The 27098-nt window shown below is 37.0% G+C and overlaps 1 protein-coding gene across 4 annotated transcripts in view; it reads right to left on the bottom strand.

The window, feature by feature from the left end:
- Positions 1-3365: 3365 nt before the first annotated feature.
- LOC127412833 (RING finger protein 44) overlaps positions 3366-27098 on the bottom strand; it is a 36481-nt gene continuing 12748 nt past the window's right edge. For 3 of the 4 annotated variants that reach the window (XM_051649488.1, XM_051649486.1, XM_051649487.1), the window contains exons 3-11: positions 24468-24687; positions 23583-23750; positions 22021-22194; positions 16222-16383; positions 12766-12881; positions 12104-12191; positions 11289-11410; positions 11083-11182; positions 3366-7737 (exon numbers count right to left, since the gene is read on the bottom strand). In XM_051649488.1, coding sequence (XP_051505448.1) covers positions 7675-7737; positions 11083-11182; positions 11289-11410; positions 12104-12191; positions 12766-12881; positions 16222-16383; positions 22021-22194; positions 23583-23750; positions 24468-24687 — 1213 coding nt within the window. In that variant the 3' untranslated portion in view covers positions 3366-7674. The remainder of the gene's footprint in view (positions 7738-11082; positions 11183-11288; positions 11411-12103; positions 12192-12765; positions 12882-16221; positions 16384-22020; positions 22195-23582; positions 23751-24467; positions 24688-27098) is intronic. The other variant, XM_051649489.1, reaches the window with a different exon arrangement.

Here is a 27098-nt window from a genome sequence, read left to right as displayed (position 1 = left end):
CTTGTGGTTTGGCTTTAACAATGATCTTGTTTATTAAGCTCTTTGTAATATTTGCATTGAAGAGTGATGCACACACCCAAAGCCATGCCATTTTAATATTTGTGTAGCTATGTAGTTTGTATAGAAATTAAAAGTGGTTCTACATTAATGGCCTAAAAGGAGACAAATGCCCAGGCTGTATTTCACCCCAAAATCAATATTAAAAAAATTCACAAAGAAAATGAGGCCTATTTTAGGATAAATGTCACATTTACCCTCTAATTGTCATTACATTTTTTAACATTACTGCATATAGCATTATTTTTTGCATTGTGCGGAAAGTTGACCCTGCATAGTGACACGCTATACTTAATCTAAAACTATTGCAAACAGCATTCTGTTAATTATTTTTATGCATGCAAGTGTTCCCATTGTCATGGAACACCTGTAAACATCAGGAAATGAAAAGTTGTGGAAATTACTGAATATATATTTTTCTAGTTTGCCTTTGCTCTTAAATGTCATGAGTTAGATATTAGCGATGTCAGAATTTTCTGTAAATCGTTCGAGTCATTTAGTTTCAATTGAGTCGAGTCGTTTCTTTCCAATTAATTAGTCATAAATAGTTAATCTGACTGAATCAAAATGTAAAAAAAAAAAAAACTGTATCCAGTAAACAAACTCCAGGAAAACTCATTGAAAGTCTTTGGTGAAAAAGGGTGATGGAGCTTTTGTAACCTCATTCATTGAGACTTCATGGAATATTTGTACTTTTAAATCCATGTCACACTGCAGAACCATTTTAAAGAACTAGTAGTGTCAAATGTTTTTTTGAAAATATGGTGACCAGTCACAGCACATAAAATACAATTTGCCTTATTCACATACATATAAAAATAAATAACTTTAGTGGAAATGGTATGCGTCCATTATCCATATGCTGATTCTAGTAACATTGTGTCCAAACAGATTTTTATTACTGTATTTCAGCAATAGAGCAGAATGAGAAACAAAAATTTTAAGGAATAGTTCACCCAATAAAAGATAATTCTCTCATCATTTACTCACCCTCATGCCATCCCAGATGTGTATGACTTTCTTCTGCTGAACAAAAATGAAGATTTTTAAGATGAATATTTCAGCTCTGTAGATCCATAAAATGCAAGTGAATGGTGATCAGGCCTTAGAAGCTCCAAAACACAGATAAAGTCAGTATAAAAGTAATCCATATGACTCCTGCGGTTTAATCAATGTCTTCTGAAGCGATCCAGTTAGTTTTTGGGTGAGAACAGACCAATATATACCCAGGGTTGGGGAGTAACAGAATACATGTAACAGGATTACGTATTTAAAATACAATATATAAGTAACTGTATTCCACTACAGTTACAATTTAAATCATTGGTAATTAGAATACAGTTACATTCAAAAAGTATTTTGATTACTGAAGAGATTACTTTGCATTTTATTGTCATTTGTTTCATTTAATATTTAGTCCTTTCAGATGGAAAACATTTATACATATAAATGATGCGATCCAAAGTGCATTTGAACAGCGGTGAAACACTTTCTTATGATGTGTTACATTCAAACGAGCAGACAGAGAAGTAAGTTTGAAGTTTAGAGCAGAAGAAATAGAAATAAACCTTGTGTAAATTGTCAGCTTTACGCTAGGCTAAAATGCTATTTCTAGCCATTTTACATGCACGTTACCAGACAAGATCATATTTTTTTATCAAGAAAATTCACGTTGGATCATAATTTCTTTTTTTCTAGTAAGACCTTTGATATTAGGGCAAAAATCATATTCTTGATAATAATTTTTGTATTGTTTTCCTGTAATATCAAAAAATTCAATTTGATTTATCTTGTTTTAGAAACAACACTGCATAAGATATTTAGGTTTTTCAGAGAATGTATTTTTAACGTGTATTTTGTCTTACTGTACTGGCAGAGTTTTTATAGTCAAAACAAGTGAAAAAAATCTACCAGTGCTGAAGAAGTAATCCAAAGTATTTAGAATACATTACTGACCTTGAGTAATCTAACAAAATACATTACAAATTATATTTTTATGTATTCTGTAATCTGTAGTGGAATACATTTCAAAATGTATATACCTGTATATAACTCATTTTTTCACTGTATATCTTCCCATTGCAGTCTCTAGGCCCGGTCATGATTTCAAGCTCGATTATACATCCTAGTGCTTGACGCATGCGCAGAGCGCTAGATGGCACTATAGGAAGTGTAATCGAGCTTATAATCAAGATCGTGCCAAGAGATTGCAATGTCAAGATGTACAGTGAAAATGGAGTTCTATTTTGGTCTGTTCTCACCCAAAATCAACTGGATCACTTCAGAAGACATTGATTAAACCGCAGGAGTCATATGGATTACTTTTATACTGACTTTATCTGTGTTTTGGAGCTTCAAAAGGCCTGATCACCATTCACTTGCATCGTATGGACCTACAGCGCTTGAAATGTTCTTCTATAAATATTCCATTTGTGTTCTGCAGAAGAACGAAAGCCATACACATCTGGACTGAGGTTGGGAAAATGATGAGAATTTTCATTTTTGGGTGAACTATCCTAAAAGTTCCTAAAATAGGCTTCTTTGACTTCAGAAAAAATATTTCTTTTGAGGTGAAATTTGAGCACGTTCTTCCGTGATTTCACCGTTTTGTGAGGTTTGCATGGCACAGAAACCCTCAGACAAGTTAACTGAACTGCAACACATTTGTATTGAGCAATATGTTTAAAGCAGTGATTACTTAAGTCAGTGTAGTACGAGTATACATCACACATTTATTAGTGAACAACCCTCTCCAATCAGCCACAATTAAAAAAAATATGATTGCACTACTCGGTAAAGCAGAACTAGCAACTTTCATTTAAAAAAAGTACAAATCTTAAAAATTTCAAATCAGTATACAGATGTATTTATAATACACTATAACTAGTTATATGTTAAATGCTACAAACAATGATTTCAATGGAATGAAAAAAAGTATAGCATTAAGAACAATTTCCTATATATAATATATATATTAGCTTTTTTTATTTAATTTTTTCATTGATTTTTTTTTTCTTCCAAATACAAACATGGCAAAAATGAGGTAACTGTAAATGTGCAAGTACCAAAGCAAAATATCTTCCTAACACAGAACACATGCCCCTGGCCTTGTTGTTGGCTGGGTAGTCTGGAGTTCAGGCAATGACTGACCCCTAGAGGCCAGGAGGAGAATAGAACAGTAAACAATCCACTATCCCACCACACAGCATGAAATCATTGGTAAACAATCAGTGGCGTCTATAGAGCAATTAACAAATCACAAATTCTAAAGTATTTAGCTGCTTATTGGAACACAATTTTCCACCACACAAGCTGTGAGATTATTTATTAGTTGAATCACAGAAAGACTACAAGATTCTATTTATCATAACTCATAGTTGTTGTTTTCTCTTTTTTACTTTTTAGTAATTCAGTACAGGTAACACTGAGGTTTTCAAGGAATCTTGGTTATTGTGAAAAATTCCTTTATAAATCTAAATAAGGATATATTATAAAGAGCCCACAGCCGGTTAACCCAAGCAAAAGTGCTTGCGTGTATATCAACAACTTATTTTTAAACCATAACAATTACAGATGCTAAAGGTAGAGAGAACCGCATAACAGGTACATATATATATATTTTTTTTACCATTTTGGTGAGTGATAGCGCCGTTTTTTGTTTTTGTTTGTTTTTTTACCCCCAGACAATACCTCCTACTTCAGTTTAAGGCAGATGTACTGAATCAGATCGCTTGGGCAGTAAATGAATCCTTTACAAGACACATTTTGAAACGGTCACTGTCTACCAGCACATACAAGTAAAGCTACTTTTTTTTTTTTTTTTTTTTTTTAAACTGAAACCCCTGTTGATAATGTTATTAACTGCTGCTGACCGTCGTGAGGGTACTAGCACTGCATGCTGTATGAATAGAGACCCATAACAAACTATTGCATTCTCTTATGTGAATGTAGCATTACACCTAAATATAGAATATCTAGCACCTTTTTACTATATGGCTTTCCATTATCTAGATTCCAGGCAAGGGTGTCAGTCACTGAGGCAACAATATAGAAGCACAAATGTGGCTTAAACGAGGAGCCGATCACATTTCCCATCTCAAAAGCTGCTCACTTCCTACTGGCATCAATCACACCTTTATGTACTCATTTTTTTTTTTTTGTTTTTACTTCTTTTCCAAGTACAAGCACAATAACGTCTTGTAGTCATTCGGTTCTATTAGAAATGTGTGCAGTACAGTGCATGGCAGTTATCAGCTGAGCAAAAAGTCCCCTATACTCAGAACCCAAAGCCAACTAGATCTACCTAAAAAACAGTCGGGACCTGGTTAGACATGCATGAATATTGTGCACAATTAAATACTTGCCCACCCCTGTCTAGATATCTTTCACTGAAAATACAGGTTTCATTTTTTGTTGTTGTTGTTTTTTTTTTTTACCCTTAAAACATGCAGACACTGTAAGAATAGTCTTGGAAGTGGTCTAGGTGGACAGTGTGCACCGAGGCACGTTTGCAAATGGGGTTACAACCTGTTTGTGTGGTTCAAATACACGGAAACGGAACGGCTGGAAAACATGTTCGAGTAACATACGCTTAATGATTGGCTGCAGTAACAAAAAGCCTATTCTAACTCGATACAACAGGTCACTTCATCTTTTTTTTTCTTCTTTTTTCCTTGCATGCCAGTCTTATAATGGAATAATATTCATCACTATTTAAAAAAGGAATATTAGTTCAGTTGATTACATTTAAAATATGCATGGCCTGAGGAAAACAGCCTAGAATACCCAAATATATCTCCATGGCGTCAATCCCATTTGATATGGACTGTTTTCCTTTATTTTCAATTACCGAGAGGCCCTGAGTGTTTTTTTTAATACTCAAAATATATGCACGTGAACAGATATGTATACATAGATTACTTATCAAAAGTGTGGATTAAATTCATTACAATGGCTTTTTTTAAAAAAATTTTTTTTTTTTTTTTTTAAACCTGGCACGCAAAAGCAAGATACTCACATTCTCTTAAAAAGAGTCCCTTTACCCGAGAAAGCCAGTGTGTATTGAGTTACAATGACTATTCAGTGGACATATGACTCAGGAATATATATATGTATATATATATATGTATATATATATTTATATATTTAAAAGTCCTATAATGAAAGTACTTAGGGAAAAAAGTATACCCAAATAGTTCATAGTTTTCCCCCGAACAATGTTCGGGTTAGTTTTTGGAATCGAGTGAACTATGAGTTGAGCGTTTTACAGTGCTGTTTTTTTTTTTCTTCTTTAAACGACCCTAACGCTCTGTCTCTGCCATTTCAAATCCTGTTTGGGATCTTTGTGGAACGACTACAGTCAAGTGGCACACAGGAGAGGGCTTCAAGTGATATTTCACCCAAAAATTACAATTCTGTCATCATTAACTCATTAACCCTTGAGTTGCTCCATACTTATATGACTTACTTTCTTCCGTGGAAAACGGAAGGTTACCATGTTAGCTTCAACCGCCATTCACTTCAGTTGTATCTTTTTGATAGTGAATGGAAAAAAAGGAAACTCCCTCTCAGTTACGGTGGAGCGCTCTGCTTTTACAAGTACACTCTTTCGACCACAAGCCGATACAGGTGCATCGACGCATGCACGCTCAGACTATTTTGTGATACTCTTTCAGCACAGTCAACGGTGCATGCGCCGACAACATGCAAAGACGCGAATTGTCCGGAAGTAAAAAACTAAATGCACAAAAAAAAAAAAAACATGTGGACAGTGGTGCTGATGACGAAATTTTCGTCCACACAGAAAAGGAAGTATACTTTGGCCTTAATTTTGCTCCTTTTGTGTATCAAAAAGAAAGGAAGTCATTTGAGTTTGGAGCAACATAAGGGTAAATAATGGATGACAGAATTTTTATTCTTTGGGTGAACTATCCATTTTACAAGAAATACAGAGGGTTTCAACATTCTTTTTGTCTTAAAAACAAGACTATAATTTCAACCTTTCACGACAAGGCTATGCATACAATGTTTTCTTTCCTTTCACATCACTTTAAACTGTGAACATGGCCTGAGACCTTACAACAGGAGGCAAACTAAAATGCATTATAGGTGCTTTAGTTTTCCGACCGCATCCTTCAAAAACTCTTAGAAGGTAAAACCAATAAATAACACCACTTTAAAAAAAAACTTATACTTTTAAAAGAGGAACTGACAAAGGATGTTTTGAAGATTAGTAACAGGTTTGTGCTTGTCAAGATCTTGAGAAGTAGAGTGTATATTGATTATTTGGCTCTTTAATGAGAAAAAAAAAAAAAAAAAGCCTAGTCCTCCAAAAATCAGGCCAAAACGTTTCACTTCAGACACTCATTGCACGTACTGCTTTCTGCAAAAGTTTTCCACCTTCTTTCAAAGTCTTTCTGGACAGGCAAGCGATATCTCCTGGCCTCCACTGTAAATGCAGAGGTTTAAAAATGGCAAGATGATAACTGTTAAATTCCCAAATTCTCATTTTGTTAGCTTCGGCTGAAATGCGGTGGGTCTTGTTAGTTAAAAATATTGCTAGTCTAAAAGAACAGTCCGCGTAAAGCCCGTAAGATGTTCTCCTGGATGTAGCCGTCACCCGGAGGGCGACAGCCAAGTGATGGATCGGGCTGAAGAGGGCCAGTCCAGAATAGATGGGGGTTGTGCAGTGCAGCCAGGTGGGAGCTGGCAGAGGCAGTGTGCTGTCCTTGTCCCTGTGTTTTCATGGGCAGTCCGATTGCCCGTGCCAGCCAACAGCAAAAGCAAAAACTCCACAGCAATGTCTCCCCATGTGCTCATCACAAAACTCACTTCCTTAATGTCTCTATTAGCGTGATGAAATCCCAGGGGGAGTTTTCTGATGGAATCACATCCATCATTTGCAGTCCTTTTGTGTATTTTTTCCTTTTTAATTTTTTTTGCCTTTAACCTCAGACCTTTGAACTTGAAACCACTGAAAGTCACACCTTCACAATAGCATTTGCAGATAAAAGAGAATCAGGATTAAGATATTCAAATGATCAATACATTATTGCAAAACATAGATTATTAACAAGTCCCTCGAGCCCATCACATACACAGACATGCATCTATGATGGTAATTCACAAGCAGACTGGCGCTTATCATTCTTTAATTCCTCTGATTGCATGGTAAAGCCCAAAACAACCATCATCCAGGCCCACCCCTGCAGTCCTTAACGACACTAAAGCACGAGTTTTAATTATTCGTGATCAAAAAACTATAGAGAATATTGAATTGTGTAAACAAATATGCCAACACAACACGTATTACAGGTTATCTTTGGAATCTGCGAAAACAAGGGGCAGGGAAAAAACTAAATGAAAAAGAAAAAAGAATAATTCCAGAACTTGGAAGTGGCTATCAGGAGGCAGTAGCTTTCATGAAACTCACACAATGACGCACAGCAGAGGTCAAACGGGTTCCATACAAATTCCAAGATTGCTTATTGTAGAGGTGGGGTTTGGGAGCAGGGTGAGGGGGTAGATTTGCATTTGGCTGCAGAAGGTGTCCGTCCCCACTCACAAATCACACTCAAGGATTTGTGCTGCTTTCCAGTGAAGGACAAAAGCCTGAACTCATTCCACATCACGGTGAACTTCTGAGGCATCAGCTCGACAGATTGGACAGGTGCGATTGGTCTGCAAAACATGTTACCCATTAATTTCTCCAAACCAGTGATATTTCCATATACTAGTGATGGATCTTTCAGGCATTAATTGGCTGATATTTGGTTATTTTAAGGTTATGGCCATGGGCCAATAATGTGATTGTTTGGTCGATTAACAGAGACGTTTGCTTTGTGCCAGTTTCAAAAAGCAACAATAACCTTGCCAATAAATAATGCTCATTTTCTGCTTTCAAATATTTTAGAATTTTAAGCAAATATAGATGTAAACTTTAACACTAGTTCAGTGGTTCCCAACCCTGTTCCTGGAGGCCCCCCAAAACTGCACATTTTGTATATCTCCCTTATCTGACACCCAATTCAGGTCTTGGAGTCTCCACTTACGAGCTGATTAGTTCAATCAGGTGTGCTTGATAGGGAAATATCCAAAATGTGTAGTCTTAGGGGGCCTCCAGGAAAAGGGTTGGGAACCACTAGTTAATGCAATAGTTAACATTCGAACCAAGAACAAACAATACTTTTAATGCATTTGTTAATCTTGGTTAATAGTAACAATATTAAGATAAGACTGGTAAGATTAACCAAGATTCAGGGGCGGACCTAGAAAATTATTTATGGGGGGGGTCTGAGGATTATGATAGGTGGAAACACCAATGTTCTTTCTGATTAAGATACCAAGCTTCATTGCACTAGCTCATTTATTGAAGTCACCATCAAATCACAAATGCCCATGAATCTGTAACACAACTGCATTTCCACAAATAGGCCACATAATAATCATTTTGCTACTGTTTTGCTAACATTAAAAGAATGCATTTTTTACATTTAGATTTACATTTGTTTATATTAAATGCTCCAGAGCACCAATACATTGTCTATTAAGCACATCAACAGATTCTAAATGTTTCTTAGCTTGACTGGTGCTTGTTGTCACACTTTTTACTCCAGTAAATATTTCTCAGAGTAGGTGGTAGGTTTATTTTTTTTAAAGAGGCCCTGTTATGCTTTTTGGGATTTTACCTTTCCTTTAGTGTGTAATATAGCTGTTTGTGCATGCCAAAGGGAGTTACTCTCTCCCACAGAAAACTGCTCCTGAACTGCCTGAAATACCTGGTTTGCGGTCCAGCCTTTACTTCCGTGACTTAGCTAAGTCACTACGTAACACATTTGCACAATGCCCGCCTAAGGGCTACTTCGGTTATGATAAGGGGCGTTACATTTCAGACACATGCTCTAAGCGTTTGACCAATCACAAAAGACTGGGCCAGCTGAAAATTCAGAGCAGATTGGTCTTTTCAGAAAGGGGGGCTTTAAAGAGACAGGAGCTACAACAGAGCATTTCAGACAGAGGGTGAAGAGAGGTGCTGCTGCAATGTACATGAGAAAAATAATGTGTTTTTTGAACATTAAAGCATGTAAACCTATTCTAGCAGACCCCCAAAATAAAATTATGAACCTGTAAAATGAGCATAATATGGGCTCTTTAAAGTCATATATCTGTATAGCCACATACTACACTGAAGTCGTGGCTAAAAAAAGAAATTCAACATTTTCAAAGTTATTGCTCAGGAAAAATTGAACACACATTGACCTTTTGTTCACACTATAAGGGGTAGGTTGTCACAATGGAACATGCCATTAAACCAGTGGCATAGGTTCCATGTGAATGTCCACGATAGAATTCACAAAAAATACTCTAATTTATAAGGGTTTTGAGCTAGGTTTGAAAAAGCATACAAAACCACTGCTAGAGAAAATACATCTACTTTTACACACAAATACATACACGTGTAAACCTTATAGTTACTTAAATATAGGCCTTGTGAGAACTTCCCAGTGTGACAATTAGCCCTGGTATCCTTATATCAATACAATCTGTCTTCAATTATTATATTCTTTTATAAAAATATTTTATATATAGAACTGGCTATCCAAAGTCAATGAACAGATCACACTTAAGCATCATTGTAGGGGCTGAGAAAGATAGAAACATGAGACGAACAGAGAAATAAACTATTTTATTAATAATAGTTTGTATTTTTAATCAAATAATGGTTATGTAGAGCAGGGGAGTAAAATTCATTTTAAATTGAGGGCCAGATTGGACTAAACATCAAGTTATGCAGGCCAAATTGTTTTATTTTGTTAAACTTTGGTGTACCTATGGATGGAAAGTGTATGCACAGATTGTTATTCTTGAGCTAATAAAGTCCTGTATCATTTTTTTCACAGCTGTAATAAGCTATCTGAAAGAGAAAATTAACACAAAATAAGGCTTAAATAAAAATAAACTGCCTGGAAATGTATTATTACATGTCAGCATCAACATTATATTTGTATTAATGCATCATATCTAATAATCAACAACTGAGAAATTAACTTTTTACCTCTATTTTGTCATGTATCTGACCATGTTGTCATTATTGTCTACCTTTGTTTTTAAATGCTCCGTTCCATTTTTGCTTAGTGATTTTTGCGTAGCATCCGGTCCGCAGATGTTGCTTAAAGTTCCTATTATTTTGTTTCAATTCCACATCTGTAAACTCCTTTAAGGACAACTCTCACCCACTGTCTTTCCTTCGTACTCGCATCCAGAGATGCCTACGGTTATATTGGAGGAGGAATGGGCATCAGGCACATACATGGTAAAGTCAGACAGGGTATTAAATGCTGCTTCTAATTCTTCGTTTGCCGAGTAGAGTGAGTAACATAATAAGCCATAAACATAGCCACTCAGTTCCAGTCCTCGAATCTGATTGGGCATGTGGCGTTCCAAGAGTGCTGATATTTAGTATAACAGCACTGGGGTGCTTCTCTATTTTCATGGCTTTCTAAAGAGTGGTTAGGATTTCGATTTATTGTTCAGTTTGATTTCATTTACTGATTAATTCAGTGACCATTTCTGGAGATTGCAAATTAATGCCAGTAGGTGGCGACAAATGAGCATCTTTTATGTCACGAGTAAGTCATTGAATCACTGAAGTGAACGAGAATGATTCATTCAAAAACACTGATTCATTTACGAACGAAAGACACCTAGTTCGAAACAGAGTATGAGAGCAGTGCAGAGAGCGAGCTGTGCTAGATGCTTTATCGTCTTTTGGAAGTTTTTTCGCTGCCGAATAAGAAATGCATGAACTAATTGGCCAATTTTTGGTCTGAAATATAAATTATTTCAGATTATTTACAGTTGTATAAAAGCAATCACACTTGCAATTGTGCTGATGTTCCGTATATAGCTAATACAGTATATAGAACAACAGTACTCTTGCTTGTGTAATATTGCTTGATTATTAAATGCTGTAAAAATGTTACTTCATGATCCCTAAAGCATTAATTTTAACAATGTGATTCTTACCTTTAACCACTTGTCCACACACTTGGCATGAAATTCGTGGTTACAGGGTAATACTCGAAGTAGCTGCCTTGACTCAAAATCACTAAAGCACACAACACACCTGCAAGAAAATCCAAGCCACAGCAGCATAAAATATCAGGCCACAATCAAAACGTCCAAGAGAAATGCTATCTAAAATAGAGTGGCAGAAACTCGAGAACACTTACAGAGTTTGTTCAGATTGGTGGTTTTCTAAATTGAACCTGTAGGATGGAAGTTGCTCTATATCAGCTTTCGTTAGTCCTCGAGGTTTCGCTTCTCCAAGTCTCTCAGCAAGATTTAATAACGCCTAAGAGAAAATCAGAAACAGTGTGTTCAAAACTTGCACAAAGCTCTCAACACAAACCATAATAAGATGACATGCGTTATGTGAAAACTAGGGCTGTCGACTACCATCGGAGCAATTCAAGCATGATGTACCACCTTGATGTTTTTGCAAATCTGTGGCATTAGGGGGCAGTCAGCACAACTCCAGCTGTACAGGTAAAATGCCTCGACAAACCAAAGAGCAGGCAGCACGAGTACATAAACAATTAAAAACAGCGCATATGGAATAGGCCAATAAAAGGGTTATGCTTAATGATATGGAAATAAAACAAACAATATTTTGACTTTTAAAGCCACTTTCTGTATTGTGTAAATGCTTCACTTGTCTGCTGTCACAATATACAGTATGTATATGATGAAGGCTAACACATTTGAATTATCTGCATTATATTTCTTATATATAATTATTTAAATTGTTATACACTAAATTATCTTTATTTGGGGGGTTGTCGCAGTAAATATTGATATGCTATTAATTGTGATTAATTCCATTAATTAACTCTCACATCATGTAACTCATTCGATTAAAAGTTTTAAATGATTGACAGCCCTAGTGAAAACCAATTATGACTATAATCATTTAGGACAAGCCGGTTTATAAAAATAGTGGGCCAAATCTACGTCCACCAGGTGAGGTTTCTCTGTGAGTGTTTACCTCATAGTTCTCCATCTCTACATCATCTACATCCAAGTCCAGGCTGATAGCAGGACCCACAGCTGTCGGAGGCACAGGAAGCATTGAGCTGTCAAAAACACACAAATCATTTGCATACACTCAATGCAAGGATCATACAACTGTTTTGTTTTTTTCCTATTGCTGAGAAATATCACATAAGGCATCATAACCATTAACCTGCCTCATATTGGGGTCCTGATCTCCCTGTATGCATTTATTTTGCGATAATGACTGTCTGACTGTACATTATCCTTTACTTATACCACGGGGCTGCTGAATGCTCGATTATGATTGGTTGACAGATGTTCTAAGGTGTACACGGCTTTGAAGAAGTTCCAGGTCTCGTCAACGGTCCATTTCACTTTGTCAAATTATTTCAGTTATTTCAAAGAGCCGCACAGGCTACCACAGCAAAATAAGCAAATAAAACAAACACATTGGCTAAGCAAATCAGATAAAAAATTACAAACAATTTCCATATTATCAGAAATTACTTACCACCTCGGTTGTGCATTATTTTTCAATAATTCGTCACAAAAAAGTCAGCAATTATTCCTTACTTAGAATGTGAAACAATTCATACAACAAATTCATGCATTTAGTGTGTGTTAATAAAAGTAAAACTCTTAAGAGACTCTTACAGGAAGTATGGTAGGAATCCAGGATAGTAGGGTGGTGGAGGGGGTGGGGGAGGCAGAGGCTGCTGTAACCTGTACCTCTGTCCAGTCATACGCCTCGGCAGCATGTGCGGATATGGCTGATGATAGAGAGGCATGTTAAGAACACACAAGTTAAATCATCAGAGTTACTCTTCACATTGTAGATGTTGTCTTATCCAAAGCAGTTTTGTGACAGGGGGAAAAAAACCCTGGAGCAAACTGCAGTTAACGGTGGCATATAAAAATAAAAATATAAATACTTTCTGCAGAGACAACTATAAGTAAGCCACGCGTAGGTTTATTTCCTTGAAAACTGTAAACACCGCAACTCTGTGGAGCTATCAAAACATTGTCTTATAAGTTGGTTTATGATGTTATTTTTAACAAATCTAAACTAATTTGCAATAGTGAATGAAAACGTTCTCTGAACAGCACAAGTGAATTTGAACATCAGCTGTCAAACAGTTCAAATGTATACACATACAAGTCCTTTCACCAGCTTTAAAGGAGCTGTAAGCAATTAAAGCCGTTCTGGAACTTCCACGAGATTGAGCCGTTAAATAAGACATGCCCCCTCTTTCCATAACACCGAACTAGAGCAGTGCGTCTTCTCACGGTTGTCAAACAAAACAGTAGCAAAATAACATTCTCAGCCCGCGGTCACATTTTTTGCTGTTTACATGGTTTAGTGCTATCTCTATCTATCTATCTATAAATCAGATCAAATCAATCCGTCCATTTATCCATCCGTCTAATTATTTATCCCTAAGGTACAACAAACATTTTCTGCATTCCATACCATTCCAAAAAAAAAATAAAAAAAAAATTACAACACCTTTATGCTGTTACTCTATGCTATCCATCTTTCCCTCCATTTATCCATCCATTAGGGCCGCAACTAATGATTATTTTGATAATCGATTAATCTAGCGATTATTAGAACGGTTTTTCGACTATTCAGCAATTATTGCAACGATTAATCATTAGCTCTTAACCGATTATTTGTATTAAACGTGCTTGCTAACAATAAAGAGCACAAAATCATCTTTTAAAAATACCTCTAAATGACATTCACTGAATTAAAGGGAAAAATACTTTTTATTAAGTTTAATTCAGTAAAAAAATCCTATTGTCATCAAGTGTTTTTGTCTTTTTTTCCATTTACAATTGTCTAAAAATCCTTAAAACAAGATACATTTACTTGAGAAGCAACAAATAAGATATTGAGACTTGCTTTAAGAGAATGTCTCTTAAATATAAGTGTATTTTGTATATAAATGTATTTTTTCACTTTGTTATACTTCTAAAATATATTATATTCAAGATCTATTCTCTAAAAGCGAGTCTAAATATCTTATATGCTGCTTCTCAGGTGAATGCATCTTTTTAAAGGATTTTTAGAGATTTTAAAATATTTGTATTTTTAATATTATATTCAACATTCTCAGATAAAAAAAAATTCTTCTGCAGTATAGCTGCTAAAGAAAATGTACGTTGTTTTAAAGGAGTTTTAGCCAAAACAAAAACAAAATGTATTTTGTTGCAGTGTATAAAGACTACCTCTCTCACCTTTTTGTTCACTTCAATCCATCTTTAACTCACAAAAAAACAAACTCTCTTGCCAATTTTCTTCATGATAAGAAATGCACAGTGACGCATATATTATGATTCAATAAGTCGCGAGCCATCACGTTATAATCTAGCAGCATTAAGCGTGCGCGCTCGAGGGACGAGCGTCCCAGCGACAGAGTGTGCCTCAGCTGGTGCAGTTTCAATCTCTCCTCCTTAGATCGGGACATTCGTGCAACTCATATGAGAGGCGTTGACCGCACAGAGAAATGCCAGTTTCAGAGTTTGTAGTTATTTACATAATCTGCTTCCGTATTATTTGAACTTTAATAAAGCTATAACGCATTAAATATAACTGGATTAAAGATGTAATGCTGGGGTGTTTCCTTTAAAGAGCTCTGGCTCCACTCATTCCACAATGAGAGTGCTTCTGTATTTACTTATTTTTGCATTATAATTCCCTCATACTTTGTGATCTACATCACCTGAAGCTGTTTGGAAAGTTTAGAGTGCATCTGGACTGTGAGCTGTGTAATTCTTCCTCAGTCAGGCGCGAGCTGTAGCGCTGCTCTCACGCATCATCATTAGAGTTTAATTTGATCTTATGTTACATTAAATAAGATCAAACGTCTATTCGTCAATGAAAATTTGTGTCAACAATTTTTATTGTTGATGTTGTTGATAACGTCAACTAATCATTTCAGCCCTACCATCCATCCATCTATACGTCCAGCCTTCCATCTGTCTATCCATCCATCCAATCTTGTTACCTATTTATCTAACTATCTATCCATCTATCTGTCCATCCATCCATCTGTCTGTCATCACACGTATGTCTATTTATCGATCTATCAATTTGTCCATCTATCTATCCGTACGTCCGTCTGTCCATCTACAGTATATATCCTGTCTGTCTATCTATCCGTTATTCCATCCATTCATCTATCTATCCTTTGTCCGTCTATCCATCCATCTATGTCCGTCCATCCATCTATATAACCTTCTGTCTATCTATCCGTTTGCCCTTCCATCCATCCATACTTCTGTCCATCTATCTGTCTATCCGTCATCTACATTATATATCCTGTCTGTCTGTCTGTCTATCCGTTAGTCCATCCATTCAGCTATCTATCCTTTGTCCGTCTATCTCTCCATCCATCAATCTATATCCATCTGTCTGTCCATCCACCTATATAACCTTCTGTCTGTATATCTATCCGTTCGCCCATCCATCCATCTATACTTCTGTCCATCTATCTGTCTATCCATCCATCTACAGTATATATCCTGTCTGTCTGTCTATCCGTTAGTCCATCCATTCATTTATCTATCCTTTGTCCGTCTATCCATCTATGTCCATCTGTCTGTCCGTCCATCCATCCGTTTGCCCATCCATCCATCTATCTGTTCGTCCATCCATTTATCCATCCATCTAATCATTTATCGTTCTATCCATCCATCCGTCTGTCTATTCCTACTACAACGCTGTTTAGTATATACAACCTTCAACCTTTAAGGCCTCTGAAACTTTCAGACAAGGTTTTATCAAGCCAAAATCCAAGTTTGTCTTGACCATCCTTCCTTTTTTAGTCATTTTTGCAAAAATTTCACTTAAAAGTGAATTTGCTCAAGGGCACATTTGTGATAGCTCACCAATCAAGCTACTAGGGGTTTGAATCTTATAACTTTTGGCATACCAGCCCAGGTCTTGAACTACTAAACCAGACCACTAGATCTTTATTATTCTGCACATTAAGGGCATTGCTTCTTAAACCTTTTGCATAATATCATTACCTATTTATGCAAATACTGCTCATTTGAATCAGTGTTTGAATTGTGATGTGAGGACATGATTGATATGACTCTTACCACTCCGTAGGGTAGCTCTTGATGGAGGGGCTCTTGGGGGAGGAACTGGAGTGGGACAGAGGGGGTCATTGATGGTGGATGGTGGGCTGGAGGATAAGAGAACGTTCCTAACGGATGCTGGTCTCCTCGCAGATCCAATTCATTATCCACCCTCTGCAGAGGCTAAACACACAAGGGAAAAAATATTTGCACATCCGTAACAACAAAACTTCTCTCCCTTTAGATTAATGCCATTGTTACCATTTTTTTTTTTTTGTCATTTAGTCACAACAGCATTCAGCATATGGGAAATTATTACTCCAAATAAGGAATAATTTACTAATTGTTAATTACTTTTCTAGATTGTAATGGGATTACTAATTATTCAGTCTGAATAGTAATCACAATACAAGTCCTTTTTTCGATGTTAAAATACTTTCTCATATCACATCTTAATATGCAGAGACCACTATAAGTAAGCCATTCACAGGTTAATTCCCTTAAAAAGTACAAACACTGTGGGATTATTCATAAATTGCTCTTTTTGATAAGCCTGACAATTCCGCTTGACGATGCTAGTGGATGCTTTTTTTTTTTTTTTTACTTTATTTTTGTTGAGGTTTACTTACAATGTTAGTAAAGGTTTTTGCACAAAAAATAGTCATAATATGGTATTAAATTAGCTTTTCTGTAAGTAACAGTGTAGTAAGCACAATCCACTCCACCTAGGTGTGCTGATCATGGTTTATTTTGTGGGGGAAAAAAAGTCAGCCTATATGATTCCTTACATATCAAACAAACATACAGTGCTGTGAAAAGGTATTTGCCTCTTCCTGATTTCTTCTATTTTTGTGCATTTTTCATACTAAATTGTTGTAGATCTTCAAACGAGATAGAAAATAGGCAACCTGAGTAAACAAAATATAATTTTCAAATATATATTTTTTTAGTGAAGCAAAAAAGTTAACACTTATATCACCCATGCGAAAAACTAACTGCCCCCTTAAACTTAATAGATGGTTGTGCCACCTTTAGCAGCAACAACTGCAACCAAATGCTTCTGAAAACTAGAGATCAGTCTTTCACAATGCTGTGGTGGAATTTTGGCCCACTCTTCTTGGCAGAACTGCTTTAGTTCAGCCACATTGGAGGGTTTGAGCATGAACTGCCCATTTAAAGTCCTGCCACAGCTCTCAATCGGGTTCAAATCAGGACTTTGACTAGGCCACTCCAAAACTTTAATCTAGCTTCTTTTGATCCATTCAGAGGTGGACTTACTCCTATCCTTTGGATCATTGTCTTGCTGCATAATCCAGTTGCGCTTGAGCTTCAACTCACGGACTGATGACCGGATGTTCTCCTTTAGGATTTTCTGGTAGAAAGCAGAATTCATGTTTCCCTCAATTACTGCAAGTTGCCCTGGCCCTGAAGCAGCAAAGCATCCCCACACCATCACACTACCACCACCATGCTTGACCGTAGGTATGATGTTCTTTTTGTGGAATTCAGTGTTTGATTTATTCCAGATGTAACGGGACCTCTGTCTTCCAAACAGTTCCAATTTCGACTTATCAGTCCACTGAACATTCTCCCAAAAGTTTGAGGATCATCAAGGTGTGTTTTGGCAAAATTCAGACGAACCTTAAATGTTCTTCTGGGTTAGCAGTGGTTTGAGCCACACCACTCTTCCATGGATGCCATTTTTGGCCAGTGTCTTTCTGATAGTGGAGTCATGAACAGTGACCTTTATTGGTGCGAGAGAGGCCTGCAGTTCCTTGGATGCTGTCCTTGGCTTTTTGTGACTTCATGGATGGGTTGTCACTGTGGTCTTGGAGGAATTTTGGAAGGTCAGCCATTTCTGGGAAGGTTCACTGCTGTGCCAAGTTTTCTCCATTTAGAGATAATGACTCTCACTGTGATTCATTGGAGCCCCAGAGCCTTTGAAATAGCTTTGTAACCCTTCCCAGACTGATGTATTTCAATCACTTTTTTTCCCTCGTCCCTTTTTCCTTTGGCATATTTTGCTACCGGGTGAGACTTTTTAGCCAACTTCATGCTGCTGAAAAAGTTCTATTTATGTGTTGATTTGATTGAACAGGGCTGGCAGTAATCAGGACTGGGTGTGTCTGGTCCAGCTGAATCCCATTATGAATGCAGTTTCATAGATTTGGGGATTTAGTAACTAGTAAGGGGGCAAATACTTTTTCACACAGACCCAGTTGGTATTGGATAACGTTTTTGCTTCAATAAATAACATTATCATTTAAAAACTGTATTTTGTGTTTACTCAGACTGCCTTTGTTTATGTTAGATTTTGTTTGAAGTTTTGAAACAATTTAGTATGAGATTTACACAAAAACAAGAAATCAGGATGGGGGCAAGTACTTTTTCACAGCACTGTAGACAGATGTAACAGTAGTGTGTGTGTAATATATATATATATATTTTTACTCACCAGCATTACAGTCATAGTTGGAACTGCTACATCTTTTAATATAAGTTTCTTTTCAAAGTCTGAATCATAATATTTCTCAAGAATCCTTAGAGAAATGTGTCCAACATATCATTTAAACTTTGTTTAAATAAGCCACTCATTTCTAACATTGGGATCCTTCAGAAGGCTATGCAGAGATGCAGTTTTTCCACAATGAGGAACACAACATACTCTGGGGACCTTTCCTTACATCTTAATCTTTTTGTTGGTTAAAAGCAAACTACAGTAACAATAGTACCACTTTCAGAAATAACGTACCTCAGCCGCTCACTTCACCACGACGATTACGTATGTTGTGGAGGCGGGGCTATTCAAATGACCACTGCTTTCCTACATCCAGGGTTCCCACTCTTTTCAACCAATGAATTTCCATAACTTTTCCATGAATTGGAAAGCTAATTTCCATGCCCAAACATTTAGCAGTTCATTCTGAAAATGGCACCGAACCTTCACATAATTGCAAATTAGTAAAAAACAAAACCACACCATTGTTTGATAAGTTTAACTGAAAACATCTACTTTTAAATTTAATCCATACGAACACATTGCGTGAATCCTAAAGTGGGAGGGTCTCTGTTAACATCATATTATTTGGGTCCGAACCACGGTCCGATTACGTCATTAACGTGAGTATAAGCGGCAGCCGTTTACCACTGTAACTAGGCAACTAAAGAAGACTATTCAAGTATTAATCTCTTTGGATTTACCACCAAAACTTTACATGCAAAGAAAGACACTTGTGTTTGTCTCCCACGGATGCATTGCATGTGCAATAATATGATGAATATCAGCATTTGTCTGCCGCGAGCCAGTGGATACGTTGCAAGAGATGTGAAAAATGTGAGCTGCTCTCTGAAGGGGATTTATTTGGACAAAAGCAGGTATGAGAAATGCATTATACCATAATCATTTCGATCGGGAGCCTGCAAAGACGTGAATTATACATCATCACAAGTGGTTCACTTCCATGATTTGATATGATTGCATTTATATCGGCAGCGAACTGTCCTGGAGTTCACATGAACCATACCCCAGACCACCTTTCTCAAGCGGACGCGGGTGCGGTTCCTGGGTGTGCACCCAAGTTCGGAAAACAGCGTTCACATTATCCAAACGAACCGAACTTTGACGTTATTTGAACTCGTGTGTGCACCAAAATGCTAGTGTGAAAGCACCATAATTGGTCAGGTATTCTAAATAACATGATAGCCTATATTTTAAACTCTTCACCGTGTGTTTTTAATCCAGTGCAACATAACACCCTGATTAAATGTTTTAGGACAGGGCATAATAAAGATACATTTTAGAAAATTCCATGATTTTTCCAGGCCTGGAAATTCCCTGATATTTCCAGGTTTTCCATGACCATGGGAACCCTGTACATCACTATAGGGCCGATTTTAAAATGAGTTGTTTTTGTAGGGTGGAAACAATAAATGCTCTTTTTGGGCTGGAGAGACAGTTTTGAGTTCTGAAACTAACAGTATGTTTTTATAGTGCAATGACTACTTATATGTCAAAATATCAAGGAAAATTGGATTCCTCATTGTGGAGGTGAGGGCATGATCGAGCGTTCATCTGGAAGACAGTAAGCGGTAAGGGTTCTCACCTGAAATGAATTGCTGGTGATTGCTTGTTTCTGTGTTCGCAGTGAGAGACGGGGGAAATAAAAGGGCGAGTCCTCACAGTGTGAGAGATAGAGAGCCCAGCTGACAAGCTGTTTGTGTGTTGGTCATTGCCGTTATACTGAACGCTGCCCTGATTTAATTCCCCCTTTTGAATTTATTGTTATTTGCATTGTTTTACTTTTCGCTGTTAAGCGAGCGTGTCTTCTGATTAAAAGAAAAGGTCAGAGTTTGAAAATCGTTGTCTCCTGCTTCCTCATTCCTGTGAACTTGTTACACTCATGGCACGACCCCTTTAACCTCTTCAACTCTGGGGTATTTTTGGGCTGCTGCCTGCAATTTTTCACACTAAAATTTTAAAGCTGACCATTTACACATACTGTGGATTAATTGCCAAATATTGGTCTAATTTATTAAACCCACCCCCCAAATAAAAAAAGACTCCAATTATTCATAAATAATATTGTAAATGTTTACAATCCTATGATAAATAGAATTTTATTTTTATTTATTTTTTTTGTCATAAGTTTGTAAGCATGTAATTATGGTTCTGTTCACTCCATCTCTCTCCAAAAAGTCTTATTTTATTCCACTCATAAATGCACTTTAGCCCTCACAGATGTGCTCATTCATTTCTACCACATGAACTGTAGGTGGCGCTGATGTGTTACGTAAATGTTTTCTGGCCTTATTTTTTATTATGTAAAAAATGCAGGAGTGATCTATGAAAAGTTCAGATTCTAAGCTTTCAAACGATACCACATATGCCTGAGTTATTCGAAGACTTCATTTTAAGCGTAAACTTTTTTCGCAACATAGAACCCACTTTTCGACCCGCTGGCGGGTCAGCAGAGTTGAAGAGTTTTAAGGCACCATAATGCATAGAATCACTGCCCACAAATAATAAACTTTTCAGCGTACTCATTTAAAATGCAACCCACAAATCACTCCTGGACTCATTTTAAGCATAATAAAAACTGAAAAGCTATATATATATTTTTTTAAAGAAATATATGGTCAATGACGTGAAGCTCGCTTTTTGTGCAGCTCTATTAAATGATTCAAAAATACATTAAAAATGCAATTCACACAAAACAATTACTTGAATACACCTCTACTATGATGAACAAGTTTTGAATTTCTGAGTTCTAAGTCATTTTGATAAGTTTTCTGGGGCTTAAAGACAAAAATGTCTAAGTGGTGTAAAAAAATAAATAAATACATAAGTTTAATTAAAACCTGAAAATCTTGAAAAAAGATGTGTTGTCCTAAGTAGTTTGGAGTAATCTTTTATTATTTCTTTTAAAAAAATATGCAGTGAAACAATTGTATTCTGAAGTATTATACACTTAAAAAAAAAAAAAAGAGCCCCCCAAATTAAAGTTGTTTAGTGTAACCGACATCCAGAGGTAGTAATTTTGTTGTCATGTGACCCCCCCCCAAAAATAACTTCTTTTAAACTACATCTTTATCACATTGGGCAACCTTGTATATATTTCTTACATATGCATTTGGCAGATGAATGTTTCCAAAGTGTCTTGTAGCGGATTGAAGGTTTACATTTTATCGGACTGTGTGTTCCCTGGGAATTGAACCCATGACCTTGGCGTTGCTAGCACCATGCTCTACCAGCTCCAGGTAAAAAACATTTTTAATTACCATTTACATTAAAAAAAAAAAAAAAAACTGAACTGCACTCACCATGCGTGGGTGCTGGGGCTGTAAGGGGACAAACTGATTGAGTGGGGGCAGATGAGGCGGCTGGTGGGGCGGCACTGGAGGACTGGGATGCAGGATAAAATGCTCACTGGAGATTAATGGTGGAAATGCCTGATAGGAGACAGGCAGGTGCTGCATGGTGCAGGCCTGAATGAGCTGTAGGGAGAAAGAGACACAAAGAATATTTGTCACTTTAATCATAAATGCACTCAAAGTTGGTACGTATGAGCATTTGGTCGCTGTTTTGAACAGAAAACAATCTGTTATGTAGCTCAAAGGATCAGCTTTTAATACAGGCGAGGAAACATGCCAATATACTCTCACCAATAATATATTGCACATTTCCAATATTCCGCAAATGCATTTTAGCAATCTACGGAGAGATTCACATTCAACAGCATTTCAAAGGCATTAGTATACAACAGCTTTCAGACTGTAACAAATATCACTGACTAAAGAGCATAAGGTCTGGTCCACATTTCCACTTATTCTGTCCAAGAAACGCCCACTTAGACAGGAAGCGCAGTCTGACTGACCTGTAAAATGATCAATCACAGTTTATTTTGTTTTTATGTGCAGTTTAGGGGCAGGGTTATCTAAAATAGATTATACCACAAAAAAAAATAAATGGGTGCGGAAAAAAATAAATAATAGTACAGCATTCTCTGAAAACTATTGTTCTGAAACAGTACAGCACATAAAATACAAAGTACACAATATTTCACAGATGTAACTACTAAAAAACTAATCAGAATTTACAGTTCTGCTCATGGATATTTACTTGCTACTAAATGTCTCAACTACTGTATCAACTCAGTATTTTGTTAACACGACTCTAGGCTCAGTTTTGTTTGCAATATGCATCATACAGTCAGTGAACAGACCGAGGGCAGTCTGTGTGTGCTCTGTCTGAGGCTGAGACTACTGTGCATATACTATAGACACCTGATTTGCTCAAGTGCCTTTAAGGCAAACAGGGCTAAAAACATATTTAGCATTCCCCAGCACAATTTAAGACACTTGAACTGCACTATGGCCACATGAAAAATACAGAGGTGGGTATGTTGACACAAATGCAATGACTTTTAACAGTGCAGATGATAAAATTAGTAAAAAAAACTGCACTTATCTCTTATACCAATGTCAAAGATCAACTACTCCAAATGCTTATTCGTTTGCAGTTAGAATGCCAAAAATAGCATTTAAAAAGCAAATATAGGGTTTTGCTCAAGGCCCCTTGAAAACTGCATTAAAAAAAATAACTGTATGATAATCAAATTGTGAAATGCAGCTTTGAATCAATGCCTTGCATGTAAGTATGAGAGGGACGTACAGAACGTACATTTATAAGGGAACATCTTTGGCTAACAAGACAGGGGGGCATAATGACTGCCTGGAAAAACACACACACACACACACACACACACACACACACACACACACACACACACACACACACACACACACACACAGTGGAGCGATGGGACATTAGGTGTGCTCAACACAAACTTCCACACATTCCAGCTCTTCCTTTTCAAACTCACTGGAGGAGGAAGGCAGCAGAGCAGAGAGAGCTGTCCGCTGAACATTACCGAGCATGCTGGGAGCTGCTGAGCATTGCAGGCTGGGATAGGTTGCCCGGTGTGGATGGGAAAACCGTGGGTCGTCACTGTGGTAACTGTGTAAGATATCGGAACTGATCCTTGATGCATCTTCAAGGACAACATAAAAAGTTTGTTACTTGTTAAAAACACATGACTTATATTTGAATATTTACATCAAAGACATTTGTATATTGGTTTTACATCTATCATGAACAGTGGGGTTCAAAATTCTACTTGTGAAAATGCATCTATTTGCATTTGTCTTATTTCATTCGAAATGTGGTATTAGGACAACAAAATAAACTGTACAGTCGCAATGAGAGCTAGTAGTTTTTTTTTTTCATTGCAAAATATTTGATCGGAATAAACATATTAGTGAAAAGTTGAATTGGAATATTAACATTAGAATTTTAGTATTTAGTGTGTTCCTCTTTTGCTTGATTACAGCATGCACTCAAGCTGGCATGGACTCCATAAGTTTGTGCAAAGCCTAATGATCCATGTTATCCAGCATGATTTGAGAGTGTTCTAAAGAGCATCTTGCGTGCTTCAGTGGAATGAATTGAATGTGATCAATGTCACAAATTTGTTTACTGTATTAGCGACCTAGAAATACTGCAGAATCTTATATTTCTTTATTTTGTCATAATGTTTATTTGTTTAAAAAAAAATGTCCAAATTCTAAAACTTTCTTTATTTTCAGGTATAAAGTAGATTTTGAAACCCAGATTATCAATGTAGACTCTTTAATATCAGGGTCAAAACAAACAACTGATATATTTGCTGTGATGTATGAATGAATATCCTTTTGTTTTCTGCTAATACCTGTTCATGAACATCCACCATGATGGAGCTCTGTTGGGGGGGTTGTGTGGCAGTATGCAGCATACGTGGAGGTGCACTGGTGTGGCTATATTGCCTGGACTCATCTAAGGGAATCTGCTGATGCTGGGAGAAGACCGGGTGGTGGAAGTTCTCATCCTGATGCAGGGAAGTGTGCACAGCAGGTCTATCTCGCTGCCCCCACTGATGTCGTACTTGAGGACTAGGACATGGACACACAAATAATGCAAGTAAGCAATCATTTAACAGGCATTTTTTCCCCCAAGCAGAACATTTGTCCCTGTAATATTCTTTCCAAACAGAACATTACAGGGACAATCCCCCTTGAACAAGCTGGGTTAAAGACAAAGGTACTAAGGAGAAGCTTATGGATTGCCCCTTGTGGGACTTGAAAATGTAGGTTACTTCCTTGTAGGTGCTTCTAATTACCAGCCCAGATTTTTACCACTAGGCCACAGCACCTCCAATTATGGACAACTAACTAAAAATAAGGCAAACATTCCTAAAACGCTAGCGATAGCTCAATGATTGCTCGTTGCGGGACTTGACCTTACAACCTTCTGGTTACCATCCCAGATCTTTAACCACTAGGCCAAACCCCCTCCATTGATGGATTATTAACACAAATCTGTCCATAATTCATAAAACATTGACGATAGCTTGTGGATTGTTCCTAGCGGGACTTGAACCCGCAACCCTAGTTACCAGCCCAGATATTTCATCAGTAGCCCACACCACCTTCATTAATGGATTATCAACAAACAATTTCTCCTAAATTTACAAAACAATGGCGGTATCTCATTGATTGACCCTTGCGAGACTGCAATCTATAACCTTCTGGTTACCAGCCCAGATTTTTAACCACTATGCCATATTACTGCCTAAGGGTGGGCAATATGTCCAAAATCTTAAGGTATATCATGATGAGAAATTTTATATCACAATAACAATATAGTGTATATCGCAATATTTTATTTTTTTCTTCTTCTGGAAAACCAATAAAAATCGGTTCACATAATAAATAACCATATTGTAATGCCTATATTATTTGGAAATAGTGAGTGAAATAAATACTTTAATGAAAACTACTTCCTCTTACATATTTGTCTCTTTATTTAGAACTTGACACAGTTAAAATAAAATAAACACTCAGTTTTAAATCAACCTTACCATGACACTGAATTTTAAATTATGCCACATTTCAGTATATGTTGTTGACTAGTTTTATTATAATCTTTCCACAAGAAACTGAAGATCTTTTCAAAGCAAAGTAACAAAGAAAATATTACATAATTTTAGTAGAAAACACACAACGAAAATATCATGTCTTGCAGAAAATATATGTAAAATATATTTATAAAAAAAAAAAAAATTATGGGGGCCTGGGTATCTCAGCGAATATTGACGCTGACTACCACCACTGGAGTCACGAGTTCGAATCCAGGGTGTGCTGAGTGACTCCAGCCAGGTCTCCTAAGCAACCAAATTGGCCCGGTTGCTAGGGAGGGTTGTCACATGGGGTAACCTCCTCATGGTCGCGATTAGTGGTTCTCGCTCTCAATGGGGCACGTGGTAAGTTGTGCATGGATCGCGGAGAGTATCATGAGCCTCCACGTGCTATGAGTCTCCGTGGTGTCATGCACAATGAGCCACGTGATAAGATTCACGGATTGACTGTCTCAGAAGCAGAGGCAACTAAGACTTGTCCTCGCGCCACCACGAGGACCTACCAAGTAGTGGGAATTGGGCATTCCAAATTGGGGAGAAAAGAGGATAAAAAAAGAAATAAGATTTTATGTGGAGCGCATCTTTTGACTTTCATAATATTCTTTAGCGTGCTTCATTTTAAGGTGTTAAATCAGATTGTTTGTATCACCACAAGTGATTATTGTCGCACGACAGTTTGCAGATTACATTTTTCTAATGTGTCAGCTTTTGTGAACCAGATGTAACATGTAACCAGATGAAAAGATGTAAAACAGTAACCTGTTTTAATAACAAGCTCCCCTTCATTTACTTAACTTTTCTTTTGATCGCATCAGCAAAAACTCATCAAATGATGGAGACGTACAGATGTGCGGTGCAGTCAAGCGCACCACTGCAAGTTAAAGAGATGATCCAGGTGTCTGGATCACAGTGACTCTGTCCCAGCAGTGTGTGTCAATCAGATCACAGTGGAATTCTGTATCCTTAGCAGTAGAGCACTCAGAACCGGCCCGCAAAATAGAGTTTGTGGGCGCATTTGCGCCGTTATCTGATCTGCAGAATTCCTTAAGTGAATCTGGCTTTAAATCAGCGTGGGCAAATAACCGGCAAATTCATTCCCCGCTCAAGCCTGGTTTCAGTTTCACGTGAAGCATGTCCACTGATAGACAGTCACGCTGCGCACATGGATATTTACATATCATGATATAGCAAAATCTCTGTCGACTGACACTTTATATCATCGCAACGATATATATCGTCATATCGCCCAGCCCTACCACCACCAATTATGGACTACAGGCTAAAAATAATTAAAACTCATAAAACATTGGCAAAAGCTTATGGATTGCTAATTGCAGGATTTGAACCTACAACCTTCTTGTTACCAGCCCAAATTTTTAACCACTA

Source organism: Myxocyprinus asiaticus, chromosome 22 (assembly GCF_019703515.2).
Source record: "Myxocyprinus asiaticus isolate MX2 ecotype Aquarium Trade chromosome 22, UBuf_Myxa_2, whole genome shotgun sequence".
Classification (NCBI taxonomy): Eukaryota; Metazoa; Chordata; class Actinopteri; order Cypriniformes; family Catostomidae; genus Myxocyprinus; species Myxocyprinus asiaticus.
This window is presented reverse-complemented; position numbering and strand designations above follow the sequence as displayed.